Source organism: Biomphalaria glabrata, chromosome 15, assembly GCF_947242115.1.
Source record: "Biomphalaria glabrata chromosome 15, xgBioGlab47.1, whole genome shotgun sequence".
NCBI classification, from domain to species: Eukaryota; Metazoa; Mollusca; class Gastropoda; family Planorbidae; genus Biomphalaria; species Biomphalaria glabrata.
The window spans coordinates 2308885-2330544 of record NC_074725.1 but is presented as its reverse complement, the minus strand read 5'-3'; the positions used below and the strand labels follow the sequence as shown (position 1 = coordinate 2330544).

The 21660-nt window shown below is 39.9% G+C and overlaps 1 protein-coding gene across 1 annotated transcript in view; it reads right to left on the bottom strand.

The window, feature by feature from the left end:
* The window catches only part of LOC129923161 (uncharacterized), a 68033-nt gene that overhangs the window by 4629 nt on the left and 41744 nt on the right, over nt 1-21660 (bottom strand). Inside the window, exons 2-3 of the mRNA XM_056013024.1 lie at nt 2153-2259; nt 1259-1472 (exon numbers count right to left, since the gene is read on the bottom strand). Coding sequence (XP_055868999.1) covers nt 1259-1472; nt 2153-2259 — 321 coding nt within the window. The remainder of the gene's footprint in view (nt 1-1258; nt 1473-2152; nt 2260-21660) is intronic.

The window sequence follows — 21660 nt, the reverse complement described above, 5'->3', positions numbered from 1 at the left end:
AGCTTTTAAAACAGACACAAAATAGAGCAGTGATATTCATAACAAAGGAATACTCACATTTTACTAAAGGGAAGAAGGAGCATTGGTATAAATTTGTCCTGGTGCATGGAACTTACAATGTGTCTTTCTGAGTATTTTATTAAGTTTTGTATTTGAAGATTATGGTGCAGTGTTTTATGCATAATAGCTACTTTACTTCCAAGTCCTCTATACTGAAGGCTTTCTAAATGTAGTGATTTTACTAAAGGCGTTACTCTAGCCTGCTAACGTGAAATTCTCCAATAGCGAATGGAATAGTAAACTAGTTTTATTTAGTCTGTAGTAATCTTGAACCCAAAACAAAAGAGTCACTAGGGTTAGACAGGAAATGACAAGTGTAGGCTAGAGATTGATTGGAAAGTAATGCTAGAGACGCTAACATTGAGGACAAAAAAATCACTTCAAATATCAAGGGTCAACAAAGCAGTCTTAGTCTTAGTATGTCCTAAAGATGCTTGTAGAATGTCCTAATGATGCTGTATGTCCCAAAGATGATATTTGTAGAATGTCCTAGTGATGATGTATGTCCTAAAGATGATAATTGTAGAATGTCCTAGTGATGCTGTATGTCCCAAAGATGATATTTATAGAATGTCCTAGTGATGATGTATGTCCTAAAGATGATATTTGTAGAATGTCCTAGTGATGATGTATGTCCTAAAGATGATAATTGTAGAATGTCCTAGTGATGCTGTATGTCCCAAAGATGATATTTATAGAATGTCCTAGTGATGATGTATGTCCTAAAGATGATAATTGTAGAATGTCCTAGTGATGCTGTATGTCCCAAAGATGATATTTATAGAATGTCCTAGTGATGATGTATGTCCTAAAGATGATAATTGTAGAATGTCCTAGTGATGATGTATGTCCTAAAGATGATATTTGTAGAATGTCCTAGTGATGATGTATGTCCTAAAGATGATATTTGTAGAATGTCCTAGTGATGATGTATGTCCTAAAGATGATATTTGTAGAATGTCCTAGTGATGATGTATGTCCTAAAGATGATATTTGTAGAATGTCCTAGTGATGATGTATGTCCTAAAGATGATATTTGTAGAATGTCCTAGTGATGATGTATGTCCCAAAGATGATATTTGTAGAATGTCCTAGTGATGATGTATGTCCTAAAGATGATATTTATAGAATGTCCTAGTGATGCTGTTGTATGTCCTAGCGATGTCACGGCTGCCCAACAAACCAAACTCATACGTACATTTACACTTGTATCTAATGGCGTAGTCTCCACATGTGGTGCTGCTGTTATACTGGTCCCTGTTCCTGCACCACACGCCACTCTTGCTGCAGAAGTAATACAAAGTGTCAGGGACGGAGCCCCGGGGGGAGGTGTCGTTGAAATAAAGGACGTTATTCCGTAGACACTCGGTGCCACTAATCTCGTAACCTTTCTCACAGATTTTCCCGTACTTCTGTTGGGGGGAGGGGGGAGGAGAAACAAGAAAACATTAAAATCACTTTTTAAAAAAAATAATACCTCATTTATACAACTTATAGAGCGATTGCTTTTCTCTTAATAACTAATGAATGTTAGATTTAAAGAAAAACAAAAAAAAAAAAAACAACAACAATAAAACATTTTATTTTACCCCGCCCCATTCCGCCAAGAAAGAATCCTGGTTAGTATAGTTCCATGGTAGGGAGGCGCGGTGGCTGAGCGGTTAAGCGCTTGGCTTCCGAACCGGGGACTGGACTGAAGACTGGGATTTTTAATTTCGGGATCTTCGGGCGCCTCTGAGTCCACCCAGCTCTAATGGGTACCTGACATTAGTTAGGGAAAAGTAAAGGCGGTTGGTCGTTGTGATGGTCACATGACACCCTGGTTAACCGTAGGCCACAGAAACAGATGACCTTTACATCATCTGCCCTATAGACCACAAGGTCTGAAAGGGGAACTTTACTTTTACTAATTAAGATTATCTTTAAATCCAAGGACTTACTATAAGAGTAACTCATATAATACACACATAAAGGCCTATTGGTGACATTTTGTTTTCTTTCTCTCTCGGGTGACACAAATGAATATTTTCTTTCTGACACCAAGCCTTAATTTGTAGTAGGCTTTTTTTTTTTTTTTTTTTTGGAAACTCACTTTCAAAATAGTATCCGTTAGTTCTGCATCTCCGTCAGCGTCAGGTCGGCTATCAAACCAATCTGTCCAAGTCGGCTGAGTACTGGTACTAGACATGACATTGGTTTCTGGGGAAGAGAAACGGCATGGTTCAGTTCATATCTACAGGCGTGACAGTACAATTTGCTGTTAATTTGTTTTTAGTTACTACGTACATACAGATCTAGTGGGGCGTGTGGCATTGCTTGACTACTGATATCCTATCTTCTTATCTTATATAATACAGACGTTACTTCAAAAAAGAAGATGATTACGTCCTGCGCGTCATGCATTCAGTCATGCATATTAACCAATTCTGCCAAGTCACTGGTTTTCCTGGCTAGCTCAGGCAACCCATTCCATGCTCTAATAGCACTAGGGAAGAAGGAGTATTTGTACAAATTTGTCCTGGCATATGGGACGAGGAATGTGCCTTTATCTTTGTGTCTTTCAGAGTATTTTATTAAATTTTGTTTTTGTATTTGAAGATTATGGTTCAGTGGAGGCTCCGACACTAAATCCTGATGGAGTCAGAGACTAGACATTTTCTTTTTATATATATAACTCTTAAGTTTTTATTTGTTTTTCAGACATGTTCCATCTTTCGCCTCATATTTTAAAACCAACAGAAACCTTAGCGAGACATTTGCACAACATTTATTTTGCACAAAATGTTCACCTGTTTTATTACATATTCTATATACATATTAAATTATGAATATCGCAATTGTGGATTACACTATGAAAACTATAATTACCCAGGCTTCTATATAACGATCTGATTAGCTTTTAAGGAGGTTTGCTTTCCGACAATGATTTTACCAGCAGCATTTAGGATTCTCTAGATTTATTTTTGTTTCTAATGCTCAGATACCATGCAGTGATACTAAAACTTAAAATATTGTAGATGTGAGCGTGATAAAGCATAACCAAGGCCATGCATATATATATAATGACTACGATATACAAAAAATGAAGAAAACATAATATGGCGCAACACAATTTCAAACACTCAACAAATCTGTTCAATTAGAGATGATATATTTTGGCGGGAGCATATTTTCAAATGTCGGTCAACGCTAATATATATAAAAAAAATCATGAATCATTGTCAACAATTTCTCTGAGAACAAATAATAGGTTTGAAAAAGTAAAAAAAAAAAAACAAAACAAAAATTCTACATTACGATTGACTATTCAGTGTGCAATATGTAGCTTTCGAAAATAACAATTGATATTTCAAAACTTTCTTCTATGATGAAGATATTTTAAAACATTTCTTATAAGTCTGGACGACAGCGCCAAGAAGTCCTCATCACATTCCTTTGTTGTCTTGAGTGTTGTATGTAACAATGTTAATATAATCAATATCACTGAATAAAAAAAGGATGTAAAAAAAGGTTTTATTATAATTATTGTAAGTAGATTGACCAATGTGCGCATTTCTTATTAGACCTATTGTAGAAATCCACTTAATGAGGAAAACATTCATTCACCATTCCCTTTAATTGAGGTCAGTCCGTGTCCAGGAAATAGTTTGGACAGATCCCTGCCTTTATTTATAGTTGACTCTGACAAAAATCGTACGTTAGTTTCATTAATAAGACTTCCGGCAGATATTTCGCGTTAGTCAAATCGTGTTCCGGCATTAGGACACTCCGCTGGCCTGGAGCACTTATATGTGTGTGTGTGTTTATAAACATATTTCATGTTATATTACGCTGACAGTATTTCCTCCTTTAGATTACCTATCTACCTATGGAACAACTTTTAATTAATGAAAAGCCAAATACTAGCTACTAGCAAATACTAAATAAGGTTTAGAAAACATAGAAGTTAGGAATTAGGTCACAAGGTAAAAAATAATAATAAATCTAGAAATGGTGACATCCATCCATCCCAGTGGCGCTACAACCCATGGAGGGCTCTGGCCTTCTTCAACACATCCCTCCATTCAGATCTCTCCTGGGCCCTTCGTCTCCACGCCCCAACCCCACGCTGTTGCAGATCTGCTTCCACATCATTAATCCATAGAAATGGTGACGCATCTTTATTTTTACACATCCTATAGTCTGTATCTCCCAAGAGATATTTTGTATGTTGATCCAATATACGGTAGGAGAGCCGCAGGTTGTCCACCCTTATGGTATGGAAACGCGTATCACCAACACATGTTCTGTATCACATAACAATAAGGCGTTTTCTCGTTTACGAAGATTAATGAGAAGTACAGTATTTCACGTGGCTACGCGGTCCCAGCTGCGACCCACATATTTGACCACACCCAGCGCAGATATAACCGTTGTCCAGCAGTGGTCGATTTAGGTTATCCTTTCGCCGTCGACGTCTGTCATCGGCAGTGAATTTTCTTTTATTCTCAAATGTGTATCCCGTGGCCTTTGTAAGAGACCTCCAGCTTTCTCGTGCGGAAGACGCCTGCTGCCAGGTGCTCTCTTCTATGCCAGTTAAAGCAAGCTGGCTCCTAAGCTGGTCTTAAGAACGTTTCACGTTCATGTCATCTGACATATGTCATCTGTATCAACACATATAAAAAGAAAGTAAAGTTCCCCTTTCAGGCCTTGCGATCTATAGGACAGGTGATGTAAATGTCATCTGTTTCTGTGGCCAACGGTTAATGAGGGTGCCATGTGGCCAGCACAACGACCAACCGCCTTTACTTTTCACCAACTATTGTCAGGTACCCATTAGAGCTGGGTAGACTCAGAGGCGCCCCAAGATCCCAAAATTTAAAATCCCAGTCTTCACCAGGATTCGAACCAGGGACAGCCCGGTTCGGAAGCGAAGCGCTTTACCACTCAGCCACCGCGCCTCTTAAGGAGTACCGAAAAGTCTGACGAGACACATATACTCTAGATCATTTTATGAACGGTCTGAATTAAACTACTTTGATAATTTAGTCAGACTGAGAGCTTTAAAAAATACCTTATATAGTTGTTTGAGTCTTGTGGAATTCTAAACGTAGTGCAGCTTATAGAGCGATTGTTTTCTTTTAATAACTAACGATTGTTTGATTTAGAAACGGTGGTACAATCTAGTAATTCTTTTCTCAGCGATAAACTTCTATGAAAATCCTTAGAGCCGTTTTCGAGATCCGTGTCCAGGAAGTTTCCAGGTACCAGGAAGATACGAGTTGAATAGAGATATTATAAAAAGTTTTGATAACACCCTTTCCAGTATATGTCAAGTCTAAGTAAAAAAGATCTCAAGGCTTAACTAACATATGCTTGGTAATATCTAGAACATGAAATATTAGCTAGACATACAAGATAAGCGTCTTCATCCAGGACCACAAGTGGAAGCATGTGAACACTGCCATTCCCCACAAAATGTATACTCTTTAAGACAAGGGAATGGCACAAATTATTTTTATGCTGCTGAAGACTACATTGATCAGCTAGTCACGTGACTCAGTCACGCGCCTATAATATTGAGCATGTGTTGTGTTTCTTCCCTTGACGCTGAGACAATCATTGAACCGAGATAATATTACGTTTCAAAACCCAAGCCGTTTGAAACCCGAGGACTTCTTAAAATTATCTTATCTTATATAAAACAGACGTTACTTCAAAAAAGAAGATGATTACGTCCTATCTCAGTATCATTGTAAAAAAAAAAATATGGCGAAGTATAATTGGATCATTCATTTTCATTTATTGTTGTTTTGTTTTTTTAAACAATCACACTAAACATCCGAAAAAAATCTGAATTTATTTAAAAACGTATGTAGGATGGATGGCTTCCCTTTACAAAAGAAACACTTGCCTATGCAGTTGTCTTTCTTTGATTTATTTTTACATTCTCCATACACTATACACTAAATCAATGAAGCGGAAAATATTACATAACATAATTGCCTGTAAATTGTTAGGCATTAAAAAAAAAAGAACACGTTGGCAGACGACATGTGATGCGCCATCTAGCGGAGAATTAAGTTTTCTTAGTGATGGCGACCAGTGGTTCTTACTTTGTTTTCCCCAGTGTCGAGGACACGGTGCAGGTTAGCAGCAGAAAAAAATATCATTTAACGTTTTTAAAAAGTTCTGCTTTTTATTAACTAAATTATAATACTAATAATGCCAATGTCTTTGATTTCCAAGATTAAAGATGAGTGCAGTAGCTATGCAAACCCAGTTGTGACCTGCATTTTTTTCCGCATCTCATGCAGACAAAGCCGTAGTCCGGCCGAGGTCTATTTAAGGTTTTCTTTACATCTTCTGCGCCTGTCTTTTAGAAGTCTTTTCCTTTAGCGTCAAAGAATACAGAATTTGGTATAAATGGTAAATTACCTCCTCGATCGGGACACGCCCATTTTATCAGACAAGACTCTAAATTTGATCTGGCCATATTTTTTTTTAGTTTAACAAGAAACGAATTCGCAATAACACTGCTGCTTGGTCGTGTTTTGTGAGTTTCAGAGTTTTGTTATAATGGCCCCGAGTTCGAACCTTGCCTGCTGTCATCCTCTGCCGCCCTGCGGGAGGTTTAGGCCAGGACGCAAAAATCTTTTGATCTGAAGAAATGTCTGACACATAGAACAAACAAAGACAGACTAGTATTGAAGTACAACTAATGCATCACAATATTGCAGCTAGTCAACAGAGAACAATGACTAAAAAGAATTTCAAAGACTGAAAAACATTTTAAGTTCATAAAACATTTTACAAATAATGGGAACAATCATAGTCCTGCACTAATAAGAGATATACAAAGCTATGAAAACAAGCAGAATATGAATAATACTCTTTTAAGAAGCTTAAATATATGGGAAAGCACAGCGTGATCACTGCCATCTATCTCAATACTGCAAGGTTTTCCTCCTTTTCAATACAAAAGTAATTAATTACCACTACTTGATTTATAATTAGTTGGGTTTTTTTTTTATTGATTCATCTATTGACTTCGACCATGAATAATAGTGCACAATTTCAAATTGTTTTCAGAATGGGAAGCGTGAAAAAAAAAAACGTGTCAAAGATTCCACTCAGACAGACAGAAAGACAGACAGAGTTGATATACGCTTTGTAACAAATTAAGCACTGGACATTTAGTCACAAGTTGCGACGTCGCAGGTCGGTGTTGAGGCCTACTATTGACGATTGGTCTCGATTTGATCCCCAGTCTCTGACTAAGAACAGTAGGGGCCTATCTCTAAAACATTAATACCAATAAACACAAACTGCTCTTACTGTAGATAAAAGCAATTCAAAGATAAGGAAGCCTTTAGTATTTTGCGTAGCTAAATGGACTCCAGTGTTTCCATTACTATAGTTTAATTTAAAGAAAAAATAAAAGATTTAATGTATTTAATTTAATTTGAATTCATTTACCTACACCCCTTCTCTCTTTTATTTTTGTTTATTGAAAATTTAACCCACTCATATATAATCCACTCTCGTCCCCCAGGATACAGAACGTTGATTTAAATATCTAAAGGGGGTCGTTCGTAAATGACGTCACGCAAAAAAAATACCTTTTTTGACCCCCCCCCCCCTTCCCACTTGTCACAAAGTATCACAAATTCTCAGACACCCCCCCCCCTCATCCCTCTGCGTCATGTCACAAAATAAAAAAAAAAATATTTACTTCAAATTATCTATTTCTCATCAATTTTTTCCCCAAAGAGGTTTCATCGTGCTCATCGATAGTATACACGGGAATAAATGGAATTTAACTTTTTCTTCTCCATTTCATGTTGTTTTCCGGTTAGAGATTTGAATTGTCAAAAAAACACACGTTGACGTCGTTATTTTTTTCCGGAAATTTAAGATTTTAGTATTTTTGAGAACAACGTGAAATTCTCAGTCGGCAGTGCCAACATGATGTCTTCAGTTGAACTCCTCAAACAAGACTGAAATATCTCTATATTTATCAATGCTTCTTAGTTGAGAATAAAACTACCTGAGAAGTTCATGTTGAAATGAGTACCTAAAAAATGTTATTATTTTTTCGAAAGATTTTTTGAAGATTAAAAAAATATTTTATTTGTGTTTTTTTTTCTGAATTTTAAATTTGTGACGTCACAAAATCGCTAACCCCCCCCCCCCTCTTTCACCCTTGTCACAAAGTGTCACATTTTCTCAACCCCCCCCCCTCCTCCCTAGAGCGTGACGTCACTTACGAACGACCCCAAAGTTGTGTCACGTTCACTAAAACGAGGCTGTATTGTGTTGAGGTGAAGGCCATCACGGGAGACAGAACTGCACGATTCTGAAGCAGCGTATCATTAACTCGCGGAGACAGTGACTCTCAAAGTTCCGAGTGAACTTTTAGAATAATTTTCATTTAAATAATTTAAAATATATATTTCATAGAATCTATTCCTCCGCCAAGCGAGGTTAGTTCATCTGTACAAGAAACAAATTTGGCGGTTTTGACCACGGAGGTTGTTTTTTTTTTTTTTTTTTTTTTTTTTTTTTTTTTTTTTACACAAAGATCAAGGTCATCAAAATAAGAGCCAACAGTGAAGCTTATAATTAGACCGAAATCTTAACAAATAAGAGAAAGCTTCCAAAACAAGGATGACTATCGTGTTTACTTTGTTACAATATGAGCTCGTCCATGAGAGAGGGGAGAAAAAGATAAGAGATACATAAATATAGAGAGAAGGGGGGATGTTGTCTGAAGAAGTAACTAGCACATCCCTACCCACCTATTTTTCAAGGTAAAAAAAAATAGTTTCTAGCTTTTCAGACTTCCGCGCCACTTATGTCAACAGAAACAAACTCTCAAACCCCTTCACTTCCTGTTTCTCTTGCGCATGTCTCGTCATTGCATATACAAACAGACGACGTTTAATAAGGTCAACAAACTAGGGAGATAACTGTCAAAGTAAAATATCAGGTTTTAATATTAGGTTCTAATATCAGATTTAAATATCAGATTTAGATATTAGATTCAAATACAAGATTAAAGTATTAGGTTCTAATATCAGATTTAGATATTAGATTCAGATATAAGATTAAAGTATTAGAGTCATATTTCAAAATACAATATCAAATTCATATAAATATCAGATTCAGACATAAGATTCAAATATCAGATTACAAGACTCAGTCAATTGGTTACCATGGCTAGACATTTCATTGTTTAAGTTAAGGCATTAAAGTACACAATTTATTATTCCCAAGATTGGGTTCATCTCAAACTTAGACTCTTGTCTATATTAAACTGGAAATTCACTAAATGTCAAGGGGGGAAAATGTCAACATAAAATGTCAACAAGAGATTTCACCTTTTACTTGTGGCAGTATTGATGAAATTTTTTTGTTATGAAGATCGATGCTGCACACAAGGGAATGTCTCGTGGCCTAGGATATTTAGGAGTGGGCGAAGACAGTGTTCTGGGGGGATACGTCTTACAAAGGAGGCGTGGGGGGATGAGGCTTTGCTTTTGAGATGACAAATACTTCTGATGGGGGGATTACTTAATATGGGGGTGTGGGTGGATGACAAGTCAAGCGTTTGGCTTCTGAACAGAGTGGTCCCGAGTTCGAAGACTGAAATATAAAATTTCGGGATTTTTTTAGGACACCCCTGAGATCATCCAACCATGATGGGTACTTATCAATAGTTTGGCAAGGTAAAGGCGGCCACATGACACCCTTATTCATCATCAACTCCGGAAACAGAAGACCTTAATATCATCTGCACCCATAGATCACAAAGTCTGAAAGAGGTACACTTAAATTGATCATAATCAAAATTATATGGAAATATTTAATTGGAAAAGGGGGGGGGGTCTTTTTGAACTCAAGGCGACATGAGGTGAGAAAGAGGTTTAGAAGAGCTGCTTCTGTTTGTGACTGAAAAACAATGTGAGAACATTACAGTTACGGAAATTCAAGAGGGATTGGAATTAAACAGATTCTAGTACTTTTTGAAATATACAGAAATAGGCCTAATGTTTTCAAATGGTTACTTTTTTTTTTTTCTCTCTTTGTTTAAAAAAATGAAAGTCATTGTATCCTATATAGATATTTACTTTGGTCCTCTTTACAGACTTCGTCTGCTACAATATTCAACAGATTTGTCGCCCTTTCCTAGCTCCTGTCCAAATCTTTTATTTTTCTTAGAATCCTCTTCAAATAAAACATATCCTAGCAGAGTTTCTGCCCCTGGATTTCCCAAAATATCCGGATGTACTGTAATAGTGCATGTTTGCTGTTTCTATCAAAATATTTTTCTTCAGCAGACGATTAGGTCAGAGTTATTTCTCCTGATGACATCAACATTATGTAGATCTACCTCATTATGTGTGTCTGCTTTGTATTGATACAATCATACAATGTAGATCTAGAGCCAGAGTTAAAAACTCAGAACAGATCACAAGAAAATATTTGTATGTCCTCTTTGAGTTTTTTTCTTGCATCAGTCTCATGATAATTAATTTTCTTTTATTTTTCTTTTACACTCTACTATGTTTGCACTCTTATCAAGTAGATTCTATATAATTGCTTAGAATTTGTTTTCGTAATAATTTATTTATTTCGTACTGCATTCATCGATTATGTGCTTACTGCTGCGTTTATTTTTAGTTGTGATGTGTGTTTATTTTTAGATATGACCTCTGATGTGTTTCTTCCTACCTATTGTTGTTATTTTTTTGTACTACAACAGATCAAGAAAATACATTTGATACCCTGTTAATCTATGGCTCTGTTTCTTAGTTTCGTGAATGAATAAAAAATCCGAGATATGAATACTTGCCACACAGGCCAAAAACACAGGATACATACGGCTCGCATATATTACGTTAATGCGTACTTGGAATGGCACGCGAGATGCACACGTCTGCTAACAACAAAGAGAAAATAAAAAACATAAACTCCAGTACGAAACAAATAAAAAGATTAGCTTTCGCACTGTACATTATGTGCATTGTGCACTATTGCCGTGGCTGACTTGACGCTAATAGGTGCTATCATACGGTCCAGGTCAAGATAAAATATTTTTTTAAACGAGTGAGATCGCTCATGATGAGAGAAGGGATGTTAATAGCTATAGAGAACGCTAGATCTATATTTTGTCTACCTCTAGAAGGCTCTAGATCTAGTTATTGTTGATGGGACACTGACGACATGGCCATTTAAGGAAATATGCCATTCTGTTTACTGCTGCACTTGCCTACGTAGCAGATCTTCTATACGTTTCACGTGAAGTGTAAACTGCTTGGTATAAAGTGTGGACTGGTGTGTTGTATAAAGTTGGCAGTTATGAAACTTTTATACATTATAACCTGTCTGACGTCAATGCGTGTGTTATATAAGTGCTGTCCACTGATGCGTATCCTAAAGAAATATTTTAGCCTTGTTTGGGGTGCTAACTTATTTTTATGTCAGTGAGGGGTTGGGTCTTACTGATAATGTTATGTTAGATCTATGAGGCGTAGTGGTCGATGGGGCTTGACTTCCAAACCAAGGGGTTCGCAACCGGGGTCCGGGGGAGGGCGAGTGAGGCAACTGCCCCAGGCTTCACGCCCTTTGGTTGGTGGTGGGGGGGGGGGACGGTAAAGATAATCTTTCGTCTCTTCTACCCATCGTACACATTTTCATGGCCCTGATATGAGACTCGCCCAGTGCCCCGCGCTCTGCTAGGGCCGCCTCTGAATGAAGCTTTGAACTTCGGGATTTTTAAGACCTCCATCCAACTCAAAAGGGTACCTGACATTAAGGCAAAGTTAAGACCTTTGGTTGCAGTGGCGTAGCTAGGAATTTTCCATCATTAGGGGGCCCTGGGGGGCTTGACCTCTTCGGGGGCCCCTGCAATTTACATAATATTTAATATAAAAAAAAATTCGAACATTCATTCCAGGCCCCCCCCCTCTAAATGGGACCCGGGGGGGGATTTTCAAATTCTTCCCCCTCCCCCCACCCTAGCTACTCCACTGTTTGGTTGTTGTGCTGAAAACCTTAACTTCTCGTCAGAAACAGATGGGCTTTACAGCCTCTGCTGTATGGAGCGCAAGGTCTGAAAGAGACACACTTACCTTTTTTTTTTCTTCAAATGTCAGATCTTAAACTCAAAGCCTAAGTGGTTATGTAGAAAGTCTAAGAAAGTGATTGCAGCGAGTTATAACCGAGGCCATTCGTAACAGAAGGCCTCAACACTGAACTTGTGACGTCACAACCTTTGGGCGGTGGAGACCAATGGCTCGTCGCCACGTCACAGGTCCACTGTCACAACTTCCATGACGATTGGTCTCGTTTATAAAGCTCTTCTTTATATATACAATATTTATGACCCTGTATAGAACTGACCTATACAATCGCATTTATATTGAGTCTTACGGCGGCCAAGACTAGAGAACAGTGGGATTGGAATAAAAAAAAATGTGACGTGTTTCAATAACCAAGAACCCATTTCTTTACCACTAAAAATTTAAAGTCACTTCTAGTTTCAGTAGGCCTGTTTGAGTGCAGTCAATACAGGTTGGGTTCAAGGGCGCCCTAGATTCCACCCTTCACTTATCATTGTTTAAATCATTAGTGTCCTTTGAAGAGCGCCACTAAGACATTGAAGGGCATGTTGTTATACTGGTGGTTAGCTAATAAATGTGTAGTGCTGATAGTTGCGGAACGTAAACGAAGACCTAACTGTTGATGAAGTGCTAGGGTTAGGGTCTTTACGGTCATAAAAATGGGTGAATGTAACTAACAGTATGCCGTAAGGTCTGTAGTTAGTCATAAACTCTGTCATGTCAGCTTAGTATTTAAAGATGCTCATATATGGGGTTACGAGACACTTATACCCCCCAGAGGAGGTCTAAAAGACATCCCCAAAATTATGAGGACAAAAAGAAAGTAGAATGAGGAAATCCGAAGCAGAATCACGAATCATTTGGGTCCCACGATGACCTGCTGACCACGGACAGAAAACGCAAACTTCAACGGTATGACCATTGTACGAGATTTTTAAGGCCCGCAAAGAATTCCTGCAGGGAACAATACCCAGGAAAAAAAGAAGAGGCAGACAGAGAAACACAACGTCAAAGAATGGAAAGAGGCTACTAGATCTAGAAACAAATGTATTCTACAGTAAGTTAGCTTTCTCACAGTCTGCCCAAATTGTTCCGCCTTAATGTTTGTCCACAAATCCATTATGTGTCAAGAACATATTGTTTTTTTCTTCATATATAAGAATCGAAACACCGAGTCTAAAACGAGTCATTTTTAATTAAACAAACTCAAACTACGAACATGAATCAAACTACGTACAATTATCCAAGTGCGTAAATCACTGTATCAAAGTTCACGACGACGTCATTTTAATACTTCGAAGCTGGACGTCTGCCACTCTATCAAAACAAAGTCTGACAACCTGGGTTCGAGAGTTCAATAATATCGTACAACAGAACGGATGACAAAACAAACGATGACGCAATCAAAGTGTGCTCACTTGATGGCTCCAGAGTTTGATCGGGGTTATTAATCTTGATGAGACTATTGGGCCACACTTCCCATGCTGGCTTAAAACGCATGCATAGTTCCGAGACCACGTGCTGTTGAACGATACATTTGAAGTTCAAGGACAGAATTAAGATCAAATGATCTTGTGGCGTGTCTGTGCCGCTAACTGTATTGTAAAGCGGATGTATAAGATTACATTGCAGGACAAAAAAGCTTTTGTATTAGTTTCACTGTGGCTCGTGGAGCATTGATTGGCGGAAGAATACATTGTTTGAGCCGTGATGAAATACTCTCAGAGAATACGTTTACATTGTTCCGTGTGTAATGATCAGAGGCAAGACCTAAAACCTGAACATGACGAACAGAGGTTAAACGCAATATGAACAGAGGATGAACAGATGTTAAACAGAAGATCAACAGATGTTAAATAGAAGATGAACAGAGGCTAAACAGAAGATGAACATGTTTAACAGAGGATGAACAGAGTTTAACCAGAACATGAACAGAGGTTAAACATAAGATGAACAGAGGCTAAACAGATGAACAGAGGTTAAACAGAAGATAAACAGAGGTTAAACAGAAGATGAACAGATGTTAAACAGAAGATAAACAGAGGTTAAACAGAAGATGAAGAGAGGTTAAACAGAAGATGTAAAATATAAGATAAGATGAACAGATGATTTTTGAGCTAAGGAGCGAAAGAGAGAGAGATGACTTGAGAAGTAGAGAGCATAAAAGATTGTGAGATAGTGATGCTGTTTGTTTGAGTCTCTAAGTACAACAATAATTCCTCAACCCCTTTATCATCTACGCATTTTTTACATGACTTGATGTGCATAGATCAACTTTTACATGACTTGATGGGCATAGATCAACTTTTACATGACTTGATGGGCATAGATCAACTTTTAAATGACTTGATGGGCATAGAGCAACTTTTACATGACTTGATGGGTATAGATCAACTTTTACATGACTTGATAAGCATATATCAACTTTTACATGACTGATTGCTTAGTATAAACAAAACTCCAACCCATACATCCCGTGAACCAAAGTAAAAAAAGTGTATCGTTGATCAGTTGAAACTAAATATCTTACCAGATGAATTATCTCTCCTTGTGGCCATTACCAGGACACTGACTAATGGCGTCATAACGACAAGAAATGGTGAAAGATTAATATTCTCTTACATTTCAGGCGGTGACGTGGTAGAGCGCTTGGCTTGGGAATTGATGAGGCCACCAGTTCGAATCCCGGTCTCCCAGAGAGCACCCAACTTTAGTTGTTAGTTCCCCTATCAGACCATGCGATATAGAGGGCAGATGATGTATACGTCATCTGTCTCTGTGTCCCTAAGTTAACGAGGGTGTCATGTGGCCAGCACAACGACCAACCGCCTTTACTTTTCCCCAACTAATGCCAGCTACCCATTAGAGCTGAGTGGACTTAGAGACGCCCTAAAGATCCCGAAATAAAAAATCCCAGTCTTCACCAGGATTCAAACTCGGGACAGCCCGGTTTGGAAGCCAAGCGCTTAACCACTCAGCTACCTCGTCTCTTAAGGAGTACCGAAAGGTCCGACGCGAGACTTAGTTTTACATTATGTAAGTCATCTGATGTTAATATCGTCGTCTGATGTCTCTCTGAAGTATTCAAACAGCGAACCATTTGCCTAGTGTTATGTATTTGCGTTCTACAGAAGATCTTTGTCAAAGAACAAAAATAAGTACGGAGAACATTCTAGAACTTGGCATACACAACTCGACTGAAATGTCAACAAGGGAAAAAGAAGTTATGACATTCACTTGCGCACATGTACATTTCTAATTTGTCTGCGTACAAAAGTGTGAAGCACATCAGTTAATCGTAGTACACATCTCATAATAAACTGTAAGGAAAGCAGGCGCTTTACTAGATCTATATCTAGGCCTATAACATTGTCACAATATGGATGACAAGATGGCTGCCTGGTGGTTCAATATGCGCCTTGGACTGTCGTTAGATGGTCCCGGGTTTATGCCCTGCCAGATGACACCCCTCGTCATCCTGCGGGAGGTTTGAACTAGGAAGTAGATTATCTTCAACTCTGAAGGAACATCCGAAACATGTAAGACATTTTACATACAGCATTTAACAAACAAAGTTGATTATTACGTATTGTGGACATAACAACTTAAAGTAGTAATATTTATTTCAATCAATTCCTACTTCATGCTCTAAGGCAGGGGTTCTCAACCTGTGGGTCGCGACGCCTTGGGGGGTCGATTGACGATTTGTCAGGGGTCGCCTAATACCATCGAAAATATGGATTGTATTTTGTCTTTTCTTCTGTTGCTTGGGGGGTCGCGGCAGAGTAGGGGATTGTAAAAAGGGGTCGCCAAGCTTAAAAGGTTGAGAACCGCTGTTAAGGATACAGTAAACTAAACATTCATGGTTTATTTGTTATTGAAAAAGGAAGAGAAACAAAAGGTCAGTTTGGGGTTTGAACTTAAGACATTCATGGTCATTAGCGCAACGTTCTACCAACTTAGCTATCCAGACATACTTCCATGTGCGAACTTTTTGCTTGAATGATTATTTTTTTTTTACCCGTGTCCTCTACCAGCTTCCATCCACCATCCATCTTCCACCATGCACCTTACCCACCATGCACATTACCCACCATGCACCTTCCAACCATGAAGAAAGTGTAAAAAAAAATAGACATGGAAGGAATGTGTAGAAAATTTTTAAAAATAGTTTTCACTTACTGTTATGTAAAAGAAAAGGCACAATTTTAGGTAGCGAACATTACATAATAATTAGCCCCTTAGATTTACTAAATACCAATCACAATAACACTGTATCCAGGGAATACAAATGTAGGCTACTTATAATCATGACGTCTGCTGATTTATAAGTACACAAATCAGTTGTTGTTTTTTTTTCTTCAGTGTTTACCTATAGATTCCAATCTTTATTTTTAGAACCAAATATTTTGAAATAATTTCTGCACCGTCATATGTCATAGCTCGGCAAGTAGATTTCTACCTATATCATAGACGGAGAAATATATAGGTTTGTGATCTAGATCCATTTCTTAGCGTATGCATCACGATAGCCACAAAACTTCTATTCTAAAAATAACCTGATACATTAAAAAGTAGGACTAACTAATAAAAAATAAATCAGCCTACCTTTGGTCTCAAGAAATGAAACAAAAGCTCAAATATATATGATTACATAAATCGACATTGTAAATCCATTACTAGTTGTGACGCTACACAGCTTCGAGTTCAAACGACCGAAATAACTGGCGGGGAGGGCTCGGTGACAAACTACAGCGAAGGGTTTGCGCCAGGTAGACTGTGGGACACGCCGTGGGTCTAACTAACTAGTGGGAGGGTCAATGTGGTGTCACGCTGGTAACCCCACTCTGAAATGAAGAAACGGAAGCCTACCCCAAATCTATCGGTTTTCCTGCGAGTCACTGGCTGTATGTGTGTGTGTGTGTGTGTGTGTGATTATGAGAGTAGTGATGTATATTATGGGTTGTAATAAGCAGATGTGTTAGGATCGTTTATGAAATGCTGACTGCCAATATGTCTGGTAATGTCAGCGGTTCATTGGTACTATTAACGTACAATGGACTTGAATGTATACAGCACAATCAGTGAGGGTATCTTTAAATTCTTTATAGGTGTCCAGACTCTAGCAAAAGAAAGGGATGTTGTCTAGCTGACTTTAAAAAAAATATTTGGGTTGAATTAAGAGTTTTACCAATTTGCATAAAATTTCACGTAGGTGTGAAAGTTGAGCAGTATAATCGTTCACTTAATGTATAAGAAAACAAAATTGGGTGATAGATGATTATACTTATCGATCACGTCACTGTCATCGTCCTCTGAAAGTATGGATGACCTTCATGACTGCCTGGTCATGTGGTATGCGTTCTAGACTGTCGTCTCGATGGTCAGGGTTCGAACCCAGCACGCCCTCCCCCCCCTCCCCCCCGCAGTCCATCGAGAGGCTTGGGCTAGGATGTAATGATGTTCAATTCTGAAGGGACACCCGACACACGTAAAACTAACATGACTTCAAAAGCTAGCAGTAGGCCTAATTTTACATCAGCTGATAATAACTTTATAGCAAGAGTTCTTGGATTAGGACGAAATTATCTTTTCCTGAAGCCACGACGGCAAGACCGAAAAGTATAAAACAAAACAAGAAAATGTCATAAAATCACCAACGTGAACAGATTTGAAAAACTTATATTGAAATGGGTTTTAACTCAAGACACAAGTACACAGGCCAACCTGTTGGCCATCCTACACCTTGGTATTGTTTAATAAGTTCTATACACCAGTGGTTCCCAAACTTTTTCATTAATGGAACACTTCCCACATTCTGGGTAGTCAGCGGAACACTTTGATAATTTTTTTTTTATTAAGTATTAATTCACGTGGTGGTCTACTAATTAATTAGTCCAGTAGGTCGCGGAACATTACGGCTCCGCGGAACATTACTGCTTCGCGGAACACTGGGAAACACCTCTTTAAACTTTACCTCATTCTGAATGTACATTCTTGTATCATTAGTTCTAGCTTTACAAAGGCAGTGGCCTATAAATCAACTTCAGCTTCCAACCGCATTTCTCCGTTGTGAGAAACTTTCTAGATATTTCGTTGCAAAATCATATATATAGTACAGATTTAAAACAAGGTGATTAGAAATTATTTGTCTCTGTTGAGCAATACCGCATTGCGAAATAAGTCTTCCGATTTGGGAAGATTAAAAGTCGTGATGGTTGGGTAGAGCCCAGGCTAACACTTAATCATTGCCTATGGCGCATTTTACGACACATGGCCTATGGCGCATTTTACGACACATGGCCTATGGCGCATTTTACGACACATGGCCTATGGCGCATTTTTACGACACATGGCCTATGGCGCATTTTTACGACACATGGCCTATGGCGCATTATACGACACATGGCCTATGGCGCATTATACGACACATGGCCTATGGCGCATTTTACGACACATGGCCTATGGCGCATTATACGACACATGGCCTATGGCGCATTTTACGACACATGGCCTATGGCGCATTTTACGACACATGGCCTATGGCGCATTTTTACGACACATGGCCTATGGCGCATTTTACGACGCATGGCCTATGGCGCATTTTTACGACGCATGGCCTATGGCGCATTTTACGACGCATGGCCTATGGCGCATTTTACGACACATGGCCTATGGCGCATTTTACGACACATGGCCTATGGCGCATTTTACGACACATGGCCTATGGCGCATTTTACGACACATGGCCTATGGCGCATTTTTACGACACATGGCCCATGGCACATTTTTACGACACATGGCCCATGGCGCATTTTACGACACATGGCCTATGGCGCATTTTACGACACATGGCCTATGGCGCATTTTACGACACATGGCCTATGGCGCATTTTACGACACATGGCCTATGGCGCATTTTACGACACATGGCCTATGGCGCATTTTACGACACATGGCCTATGGCGCATTTTACGACACATGGCCTATGGCGCATATTACGACACATGGCCTATGGCGCATTTTACGACACATGGCCTATGGCGCATATTACGACACATGGCCTATGGCGCATTTTTACGACACATGGCCTATGGCGCATTTTTACGACACATGGCCTATGGCGCATTTTACGACACATGGCCTATGGCGCATTTTACGACACATGGCCTATGGCGCATTTTACGACACATGGCCTATGGCGCATTTTACGACACATGGCCTATGGCGCATTTTACGACACATGGCCTATGGCGCATTTTACGACACATGGCCTATGGCGCATTTTACGACACATGGCCTATGGCGCATTTTACGACACATGGCCTATGGCGCATTTTACGACACATGGCCTATGGCGCATTTTACGACACATGGCCTATGGCGCATTTTACGACACATGGCCTATGGCGCATTTTTACGACACATGGCCTATGGCGCATTTTACGACGCATGGCCTATGGCGCATTTTTACGACGCATGGCCTATGGCGCATTTTACGACACATGGCCTATGGCGCATTTTACGACACATGGCCTATGGCGCATTTTACGACACATGGCCTATGGCGCATTTTACGACACATGGCCTATGGCGCATTTTACGACACATGGCCTATGGCGCATTTTACGACACATGGCCTATGGCGCATTTTACGACACATGGCCTATGGCGCATTTTACGACACATGGCCTATGGCGCATTTTACGACACATGGCCTATGGCGCATTTTACGACACATGGCCTATGGCGCATTTTACGACACATGGCCTATGGCGCATTTTACGACGCATGGCCTATGGCGCATTTTACGACGCATGGCCTATGGCGCATTTTACGACGCATGGCCTATGGCGCATTTTACGACGCATGGCCTATGGCGCATTTTACGACGCATGGCCTATGGCGCATTTTACGACGCATGGCCTATGGCGCATTTTACGACACATGGCCTATGGCGCATTTTACGACACATGGCCTATGGCGCATTTTACGACACATGGCCTATGGCGCATTTTACGACACATGGCCTATGGCGCATTTTACGACACATGGCCTATGGCGCATTTTACGACACATGGCCTATGGCGCATTTTACGACACATGGCCTATGGCGCATTTTACGACACATGGCCTATGGCGCATTTTACGACACATGGCCTATGGCGCATTTTACGACACATGGCCTATGGCGCATTTTACGACACATGGCCTATGGCGCATTTTACGACACATGGCCTATGGCGCATTTTACGACACATGGCCTATGGCGCATTTTACGACATATGGCATATGGCGCATTTTACGACACATGGCCTATGGCGCATTTTACGACACATGGCCTATGGCGCATTTTACGACACATGGCCTATGGCGCATTTTACGACACATGGCCTATGGCGCATTTTACGACACATGGCCTATGGCGCATTTTACGACACATGGCCTATGGCGCATTTTACGACACATGGCTTATGGCGCATTTTACGACACATGGCCTATGGCGCATTTTACGACACATGGCCTATGGCGCATTTTACGACACATGGCCTATGACGCATTTTACGACACATGGCCTATGGCGCATTTTACGACACATGGCCTATGGCGCATTTTACGACACATGGCCTATGGCGCATTTTACGACACATGGCCTATGGCGCATTTTACGACACATGGCCTATGGCGCATTTTACGACACATGGCCTATGGCGCATTTTACGACACATGGCCTATGGCGCATTTTTACGACACATGGCCTATGGCGCATTTTACGACGCATGGCCTATGGCGCATTTTACGACGCATGGCCTATGGCGCATTTTACGACGCATGGCCTATGGCGCATTTTACGACACATGGCCTATGGCGCATTTTACGACACATGGCCTATGGCGCATTTTACGACGCATGGCCTATGGCGCATTTTACGACGCATGGCCTATGGCGCATTTTACGACGCATGGCCTATGGCGCATTTTACGACGCATGGCCTATGGCGCATTTTACGACGCATGGCCTATGGCGCATTTTACGACACATGGCCTATGGCGCATTTTACGACACATGGCCTATGGCGCATTTTACGACACATGGCCTATGGCGCATTTTACGACACATGGCCTATGGCGCATTTTACGACACATGGCCTATGGCGCATTTTACGACACATGGCCTATGGCGCATTTTACGACACATGGCCTATGGTGCATTTTACGACACATGGCCTATGGTGCATTTTACGACACATGGCCTATGGCGCATTTTACGACACATGGCCTATGGCGCATTTTACGACACATGGCCTATGGCGCATTTTACGACACATGGCCTATGGCGCATTTTACGACATATGGCCTATGGCGCATTTTACGACATATGGCCTATGGCGCATTTTACGACACATGGCCTATGGCGCATTTTACGACACATGGCCTATGGCGCATTTTACGACACATGGCTTATGGCGCATTTTACGACACATGGCCTATGG